The 9,958-nt window shown below is 38.8% G+C and overlaps 1 protein-coding gene across 1 annotated transcript; it reads right to left on the reverse strand.

Moving 5' to 3' along the window:
• Nucleotides 1–2,954: 2,954 nt before the first annotated feature.
• Nucleotides 2,955–3,805, reverse strand: LOC149587288 (uncharacterized). The gene is made up of 4 exons (XM_089863464.1): nucleotides 3,694–3,805; nucleotides 3,451–3,636; nucleotides 3,209–3,394; nucleotides 2,955–3,145 (listed from the first exon to the last, which is right to left on the reverse strand). Coding segments are annotated over exons 1-4 (492 nt in total). The 5' UTR covers nucleotides 3,696–3,805; the 3' UTR covers nucleotides 2,955–3,027.
• Nucleotides 3,806–9,958: the final 6,153 nt, after the last annotated feature.

The raw sequence follows: 9,958 nt of genomic DNA on the forward strand, positions 1-9,958 counted from the left end.
CCGAAAAATATATAAAATGTTTCCATTTAATATTCTGCAAAAAGGAAATGTTATCGTTTTGTAAGAGATCTTATCATCCTACTCGCTTTAGATTAACTTTGATGTGCGTGTAGTGTTTCGATTCGGATGCCATCTTCATTACTCGTTCTATATAAACTCTCACTTGTGTCATTACATAGAAATAAGTTTATCTTAAATAATTAATTAAATATAAATGATATTAATTATTTTAATCGCCAGTAAATAACTTTAAAAATAGTTAAATCGTTTAAAATAAAGTTGCTCCTATTATCTTTCGAAACTTTGCTAATATTGACGTTTAAAGTCCCGCTTTCTTCAAATTTTGGGGTATATTCTAAGGGAGCGGTAGCTCCCTTAGATAAGGCCTGATGACGGCTCAAATGTATAAGGAAGGTTTTTGGATTGGTTGTAACTTTTTTCGTATTAAGTTTATTGTTTTGAAATTTTTTTACTGAACTAAAATCCGGGCCCTTAATATGTGGTAAAAATTTCAAGATGATCCATCCAATAGTTTATTTTATAAAGCATAAAGTTGCTAAGGGTGGTTTTCATTTCCATAAATTTAATCTCAGATTTCGGCGAAAAACTAGATAATCTCCATTGAAATAACATTGGAAATTTTCCAAACTTACCCATTTTGTAACTACCCTTACAAAAATAACTATACGTTTGATAGATTTGAAAACGGTCTTAAATGAAAGCCCCATTTTTATAGTGGGCGCCAATGTTTGTTTCATTAAGAAAAACAAAGTTTAAGTATTGTTTTTAATAGTTTTAAGTACCTGCTCCGAATTACGTGGTTTACCTTTAAACTGTGGAACTTAAGACTTTTTTGCTTGGGTTAAGTAATAAAGAAAGTCATTCTAGGACTTACGTCGTTTTACTTCGGATAATCAAATTGGTAGGGCAATTAGCTAGCTTAATTGTCATTATAACTTTTGCAAGTCCAAATAATTTAGTTGCGAAGTACAGATTAAACTGAATTAAACAAAATAAGCAATTAAAGATAATTACCAATTATAGGTTATTAATTTTTTTCACGAGTCTAAACTATAACATCTGTTTGTGTACAAGTCTACGGAATCTGTTTAAGCGCAGACCTAGAGAATATTTTTGTGCAAAGGGGTATAAAATCTCTTTGTGCAGAGGCCTATGCAATATTTTTGTGCACAAGTCAGTGGCATATTTTTGTTTCCAGGTCTATGGAATCTTTTCGTGCACAGGCCTATGAAATATTGTTTTACACAGGCCTATGGTATATTGTTTTACACAGGCCTATGGTATATTGTTTTACACAGGTCTACGGAATGTTTTTGTGCAAATCTGCATGGAATCCTTTTGAGTATAGGAGTATGGAATCTTCTGTGCACAGGTCTATGGAATTTTTTGTTCATGGGTCTATGGTATATTTATGTGCACAAGTTTGAAGAATCTTTATGTGCACAAGTTGAAGAATCTTTATGTGCGCACAAGTTTGAAGAATCTTTACGTGCACACAAGTTTGAAGAATCTTTATGTGCACACAAGTTTGAAGAATCTTTACGTGCACACAAGTCTGATGAATCTTTACGTGCACACAAGTCTGAAGAATCTTTACGCGCACACAACTCTGAAGAATCTTTACGTGCACACAAGTCTGAAGAATCTTTACGCGCACACAAGTGTGAAGAATCTTTACGTGCACACAAGTCTGAAGAATCTTTACGTGCACACAAGTCTGAAGAATCTTTACGTGCACACAAGTCTGAAGAATCTTTACGTGCACACAAGTCTGAAAAATCTTTACGTGCACACAAGTCTGAAGAATCTTTACGTGCACACAAGTCTGAAGAATCTTTACGCGTACACAAGTCTGATGAATCTTTACGCGCACACAAGTCTGAAGAATCTTTACGTGCACACAAGTCTGAAGAATCTTTACGTGCACACAAGTCTGAAGAATCTTTACGTGCACACAAGTCTGAAGAATCTTTACGTGCACACAAGTCTGAAGAATCTTTACGCGCACACAAGTGTGAAGAATCTTTACGTGCACACAAGTGTGAAGAATCTTTACGTGCACACAAGTGTGAAGAATCTTTACGTGCACACAAGTCTGAAGAATCTTTACGTGCACACAAGTCTGAAAAATCTTTACGCGCACACAAGTCTGAAGAATCTTTACGTGCACACAAGTCAGAGAATAGTAAGCCTCGATACCCGCGGGCAGCGCAGGGGGGGATGAATTTTTTCCCCCATGGTTTATACCCGCGAAGGGGGGGACGAATTTTTGCCCCCATGCCTCCATCCCCGGAGGGGGGTTGGTGTGTCTCCCCCTCACCTCCTCCACCTGAAGGGTGAAGGTTGTTCTTGAGTGTATGCTCTCTCTTTGCGCTAAGTCCCCCTTTTTATTCTGACTTTCACTTTCTCTTTACCCAGCCCGATACCCGCAAGAGCGCTGTGAAGGCTGGAGAGTTTTTTTTTTCTCTCTCTTGGTTCCCTGACTTTCACCGTCTCTTTCCCTTTGACCGTCTCTTTATTTTTACGCTTGCGAATGTACTAGCGACGAGCGGCGCGAGAGCGCTGTGAAGGAGAGTTTTTTTTTCCTCTCTCGTCGTTTCCTCTTCTCCTTTACATGTGCAAAGCGGGGGAATGCGTGTACAACCATAGCGGCGCGCGCTTTCTCTCAGTATAGCACTGAAATGTTATAGGAATATATCTCTCGGGTCCCTCTCTCCGATACACGTGCAAAGCGGGGGAATGCCTGTACAAGCCTAGGAATTTCTCTCGCAACGTTTTTTTAATTTTACACGGAATTTTAATTCCGGTAATATTTTTTTTTTTACTTTTGCAATATGTATAAATCAAGAGGCGTTAAATATTTTATCCATGTTTTATTTGTCTATATATAATTTTAAATATTTTATCCATGTTTTATTTGTATATATATATATAATTTTAAATATTTTATCCATGTTTTATTTGTATATATATATATATAATTTTAAATAGAAAAAAATTGAAAGATTAAAGGCCTGTTTGTAAATGAACATCATTTGCTACAGCTATGAGGAAACGCTTTTGCCTAAGCCGGTCTAGGACTCCCGCTCTCCCCTTGAAATAGTCGGTGATAGCGGCATTGAGACTAAAAATAGAAAGAAAAGATATTAGGGATCCATCTTTAAAAAAATAATGCTAATTAACTTACGAGCCCGAGCGAGACGTGTTAACGTAAACCGGCATAGGGTTTCCGGGAGTGGGTGTTATGTCAACGAATGGTATGAGTCGAGAACTCAACTCCCGGAAGACAACATCGTCCTCGCGGAGATCAAAACCATGTCCGAGATTCTCCGCGCGAATCCTCACTAAGTCCTTATGGACATCAGCAAGGATCCTATAAAAAATGTTTGAATATAGCCATTAAAGTTTTAAAAAATATAGAGACTTTACCTGAAGAGGCTGCAATCATTTGGCAGATGTTCATTTACTCTCGGCGGGTTTTCCTGGGGTTGATGTGGGGGTGGCTGACGCTGTTGATGTGGGGGTGGCTGACGCTGTTGCCACTCGTAAAAATTTTGTCTCGGGTCCTCCTCGTCGTCCGTGTATAAAAGAACATCGTCAATATGACTGTACGCCCTATTAAGTTCAAAAGTTAGTCTTTCCACGATTTCAGAAAAAAAACAGTATGCTCACATGATAATGGTGGATGATGTTCTGGCCGAAGCTAAACCGAGAATGATTTTAGTATTGGGAAACTCTCCGTATATATAGTATGGAGGGGGCCCGTTGAAACCCAGACACTCTTTACCCCCCCCCCTATAATATACAAAAACGGTTTCTTACCTTTGGGGGCTAGGGGCGGGAAATTGAATAGCCCCCCGAGACGCGGATATTTATGTTATCGAAAAAGCCCTAGATCTACCATCTGTTGGGCGAGCACCCCGTAGGCGACTTTGTCGAGGAACAGTTTCGCCCGACGTATATCGTGCTCGGTTGCTCTCCGAACGTCTGCGGCGTCAATCACGCCGTCAGCATCAACCTCCCCTTCGGATTCCCTGTATATTCGGGCTCTCCTTTTAAAAAACTTTAAGATGGCCGTATTGAGACTGTAAAGAAAAAAGAAATTAGAAATGGTCTTAAAAAAGAAAAAAAACTATATAACTTACAAGCCGGAATAACAGTTAGCTATGTTTAAGGGCTGTTCCTCGACTAGGGGTGCCCCCTCTAGGGGTTCTACAGGGAATACCATGAAACCCAACAGGGTTTGACCCAGGGCTTCGATAACATAATTTGTCTCGACCGAGTACACTTGTTCGATGGCCGGGCGTACTTCGTTGTTGGCAAGCCATTCTTCTTCCTCGGCCTCCTGACGGATCTGGGCTAAGATCCTGATCAAATTTTATGGAGGAAATATAGCTACTAAAAAATAGGAGAAAACATGGAATGTTTACCGTTGGATGTTGCAATCCAATGGCGTAGGATCTTCATCATCCTCATCCAATTCCTCATCCAATTCCGCATTCTCCCATTCCTCCTCCCCTCCCTCCTCCCCTCCTTCCACCACCACTTCCTCTAGTTCAGCTAGAGGAAAAGGTTCTTCTTCCAAAGGTTCATCTTGGACAGGTGGGTTTAGGAATTCAAATACCTCATTCCCAAACGGTAAAGGGTTGGGTGCCCTAAATAACCAAAAAACTTATTCTATGGTTTCAGGAGAAAAAACATTATACTCACATGTTGAAAGTTTGGTGCAGGATTTAGTCTTAGTAGTAGTGGTTCGTCAGTGTTTAGGCTGAGAGTGATTTTTGTATTGGGTAAACTGCCGTATTTATAGAACCCATGGAGAAACCGGGGGGGTTCTTTTAGTCTCCGACGCTCTTTCTATATACCCCAATACAAAAACCTTATGATCTTTCCAATACTCAAAAGTTGTTATTGAAGCAAACGAGACCCCAAAATAATAAAAGTCTAGACCACCTCACATATCTAAAAAAAAAACAAGAATTTGACCCAGACTTCAAATGATTTCTAACGATAATAACACATTCCTAGCCGATTTCCATGTACCCTAGCTTTCAATACATTAATAAAAACAAGTCTAGACGCGGTCACATTCCTAAAAAACAGAATTTGACCCCGAGTTCAAATGATTTCTAACGATAATAATAACACCGATTTCCATGTACCCTTGCCGCATGTCTTTCAATACATTAATAATAGTCTAGACCCTCTCACAATCCTAAAAAAAAGCAAGAATTTGACCCAGACTTCAAATGATTTCTACCGATAATAACAACACATTCCTAGCCGATTTCCATGTACCCTAGCTTTCAATACATTAATAAAAACAAGTCTAGACGCGGTCACATTCCTAAAAAACAGAATTTGACCCCGAGTTCAAATGATTTCTAACGATAATAACACAATCCTAGCCGATTTCTTTGTAGACTAGTTAATGTTGTCCACAATGCTTTAGAAACGTCTTGTTATGGTCCTATAAATATATATGCCTATCCAGATCAAATGACAAAAATTACGTTTTAAAAAATTTATTTCAATACAAATTTACACCAGGCCAAAAAGATTGACAACGCTTATACGTTTCTTTAAATAAGAAGTTTGAGACATTAATATATTAAATATATTATACGATTGAAAATCAAAACTTATTCCGCGTTCCTTTAATCTACTTTCAAAAGCCATTAATATTTTATACGGTGAAACGTACGAGCCAAAATATGATAGTACACTGTCAAAATTAATATGATCTTCAATTTCTTCGAAAGAAAAGAATTCACCGTAATCTATGTGTAATATTTTATATATGGTAATAAGTTCAGCGCAGATCAAATCCCCAAGTAATAAATACACCTGTTCGTTTGATACAAGCTTTTTCACATGTTCATTAATATATGGCATTAATCGATTTAACTCGCTTGCTTCTGAAGCGTTCAATGTGAAGTCGATACTGTCTCCACCCCTGATATTCGTTTCCAGCTTTAGATTGTTAAAGGTTGCGTGTGCTGATGTCGAAGATAATGGAGTATCGGCTAAAATAGCGTCGTATGATGTGGGTTCTTGGCAACTTGTCCATCCGCTAAGCGGACCAATTTTGGATGCAAAAGCTTGCCAGGTGTCAACATCAAAGCGAAACGTGGACAAATCAGGTTCTTTCTGGCATATTCTAATCTCTATATTGAGATCAGACGTGAATCCGAAAGATAGAAATACTTCTCCCAAATGAAATCTCGAATTGATTTTACGAGGTTTGGCCGGGAGTTTTCGTTTACGAAAATTATCAACTTCCATTCTTATCTTAAAAAAAGCAACCGTTGCTATTATACCAAGCGAGCGCCCAAAACTGTTACGCAAAAATTCTACTTACAATTCAAGCGACCTTCTTATTCGACTGTCAAAATCAAAGTGAGCCCTAACATGGCTTATGTCTTCATTCTTTAGAGGGGGGAGAAAGTGGGTTAGTTCTAGTTTAAGGTTGTCTTCTTTCATATAGGGTAAACATGTCTGGGCAAAGATTTGTTCTTGTTAGAGTTTAGTTTTGGGGAGAGAGGGGAGAAGGGGGTTTAGTTCTAGTTTAAGGTTGGCTTCTTTCATATAGGGTAAACATGTCTGGGCAAAGATTTGTTCTAGTTAGAGTTTAGCTTGGGGGTAGAGAGAGAGGGGGAGTTCTAGTTAGAGTTTAGTTTTGGGGAGAGAGGGGGAGTTCTAGTTAGAGTTTAGTTTTGGGGAGAGAGGGGGGTGGCAGTTCTAGTTAGAGTTTGGTTTTGGGGAGAGAGGGTGGGTGGCAGTTCTAGTTTAAGGTTGGCCTCTTTCATATAGGGTAAACAGGCCTGGACGAAACTGTGTTGGTCGGTTCTTGTTAGAGTACGGGCTCTTTAGAGGGAGAGAGGGGGGATGTATCTAAAAAAGATTACATTTTTGCTTCGTAAAAAGCCGTTACGTACAACATGTGGGGGGAGGAGGGGGGTAAGCTGAGTGTTATGACCTATATAAGGCGATATGTTGAGTATGCAAAACTCATTCTCTACTTCAGAGTTATAAAGTAAAGACGAATAGCATAGTCTCGCTTTTAGAAAAGTTTTACAAAACCTGCCCGGACACGTCTTGATTTGAAAGGTAACGTATTTTTATATTCTTTTTTGTTTTTCATGGGGATAGCATTTAACGTAAGTTTTTTTTTTTTACTATAAAAACGCGTAAAGATGGATCAAGAATCTATTTTATTCGAGATCGAGGAATTGGTCGCGTTACGACCATGGCCAATTAAGAAAATTTACGCTTTTTTCTTTAATTTATGTACATTTCTCAAACTTAACCCAGCTACAGTCGGGGAAATTTTACCGCCTTGTTTGTCTAATAGAGGATACGCTATTCTTGAAACATTTACAGACATATTTAAATATATGTTAAGCGTACCGCGTGAACCCGAACAATGCCGCAACGCGGAAGAGTTGGACACACTCTATAATAATGTGCCTTTAGCGTATCGTGATCTATATAGGGCCCGTTTCGAACAAAGAGCGTTAGAAATAAATCAACGCGATATAGACGCTCAAGAATCTATTTTATTAGAGATCGAGTCGTTGGTTGTTTCGCGACCTTGGCCCATTGAGAAAATCTACGCTTTTTTCTTTGATTTATGTACAGTACTCAAACTTAACCCAGCTACAGTCGGGGAAATATTACCGCCATTTTTGTCAAATAGAGGATACGCTATTCTTGAAACATTTACAGACATATTTAAATATATGTTAAGCGTACCGCGTGAGCCTGAACAATGCCGCGACATTAAAGAGTTGGAAACATTCTTTAATAATCTGCCTTTAACGTGTAGTGAGCAATATATGGCTCGTTTCGAAAAAAGGGCGTTTGACATAGGTCAACGCGATATAGACGAAATGCAAGCTGAAAATCTACTCGTTGATGAGCAAGATGAAAACATGATTAAAGCTTTTAACATTTTCGAAAAGGAAGAATCAATTGTGCGGGAATTTGAATCTTCCCAGAACGATCGTATAGCTCGCGACTTTTTAAACAATAATCCAGAGCTGGGTTTCGCCTCTCAAAACGATTTCGCCTCTATAGATTTTTCGGGTCTTAGTAATTTCCCTGACCAATCTGGAGGCGGAGCGAGGGGGGCAGTTATGACGCCAATAGATTCTCTACCTCACTGTGAAATTACGGATCAAAGAGTGCAAATGTACCCTAGATTTAACCTAACGGGTCTCGAAATCACCGTAAGAATAACTAATAATTTGGTTGAAGGCTTAGCCAATATTGTCCAGGCCGTTCTTAATAGGTTAGCTCCATCTGATATGATTCAGATAACGGCCGAAAGTTTAAGCTTGCCAAACAGGGGCGAGATATCACTCTCATTTCGTAGAGCTGACCAATTGGACTCTAAATCTGTTTTAGATGAGATAGAGTCAGTTTTATACGATGATGAGTTTGAAAGATTCTTTTTGGGACCCATCGTCTTAAAATTTCACGTGGTGAGAATCCCGGTAGAAGGGTTTGGCCGTGCTGCTCCCAAAGGAGTGCGGTCCTTTGATATCTTTTCTCGTGACTCTCGAGGAATTATCAGGATAGTGAACAATGATAATCTGTGTCTAGCGAGAGCGATTTCCGTGGCAATTGCGCATTCGGAACATAAGAAAAACCCGACTAATATCGCGCTTAAAAACAAATTTAAGTCGATTTCGTACACACGAGTGGATAGAGGCGATACGGCCTCTCAACGAGATGCCGCTATAGAGCTTTGCCGCAAAGCTAAAGTTAACCCGAAAGACTGCGGTAAAGTAGAATCTATACAAAAATTTAAAGCCGAATTAGCGCAATATAATATATTAATATATATTTTTAAAAATAATTTGCCCGAGTTGATTTTGGGGGAAATCGACAATGACGACAATAGGCCTCGTTTGATATTAATTAATCAAAATAGACATTACAACGTCGTCACGTCTTTAAGACCTTTGTTCGGGATGGACCATTACTGTGAAAATTGTCTGGTAGGATTTAGAAACAAGAGAGATCATAGTTGCAATCTTTATTGTTACAATTGTTTACGAGATCAAACTTGTACGGGTGCTGACCGAGCGTGTGACAAATGTCTCAAGGTTTTCAAAGGAGATGAATGTTTTAATTATCATAAACAAGATGGTGTAGACGGGAAGAGTATTTGCGCGCAACTATTTCATTGCAAACAATGTTTCACGCAAATAAATTTATTTAAGCGTAAAAATCAGCCCCATACGTGCTGTGAGACCTATTGTTCTGTGTGCAGTAGATACACTCCCAGTCCACACTATTGTTACGTTCAGGTAATTAAAGAAGAACCTCCTAAAGTTCGCCAAGCTAAGAAACAGAAAGTTGTCCCTGATTTGCTTTATATTTTTTATGATTTTGAAGCGATTCAGATATTAGAATCTGAGGAAAAAAAAGGGGCGTTAGTCCACCAGCCTCTCCTTTGCGTATCAGAGATGGTATGCGAAAGTTGTATCGATGTGCCCGAGGCTGGTTTCGTCTGCGGGAAATGTGGGTCACTAGGTCCGAGACAGAGAGTTTTTGAAGGAGCAAACCCTGTTTCAAATTTTTTAGCTTTTCTAAGAACATTAGCCTCTGTCAAGAAGGTAACTTTATTGGCTCATAATGCTAGCGGATACGATAATCAGTTTCTATTGCGAGAGATTATGGCTCTAGGCGAAGAATTTAAACCTAACTGCATAATTAACGGCACTAAAATTATAAATTTAACTGTCTTTAATTTAAATTTCCTTGACTCTTTCAATTTTATCTCCGTACCACTCTCTAAATTCGCCGCCACTTTCGGCTTAGAAGATGCGGCAAAGGGTTATTTCCCTCATTTTTTATTTAACGTGGTTAAAGATCACGTCTTCGACCTTAATAATCAATTAGCAACAAATTATGTCTTAGAAAACCA

The sequence above is a fragment of the Phalangium opilio genome, unplaced genomic scaffold (assembly GCF_054372755.1).
Source record: "Phalangium opilio isolate 3A_F unplaced genomic scaffold, DU_Popi_V2 ptg001170l_1, whole genome shotgun sequence".
Taxonomy (NCBI): Eukaryota; Metazoa; Arthropoda; class Arachnida; order Opiliones; family Phalangiidae; genus Phalangium; species Phalangium opilio.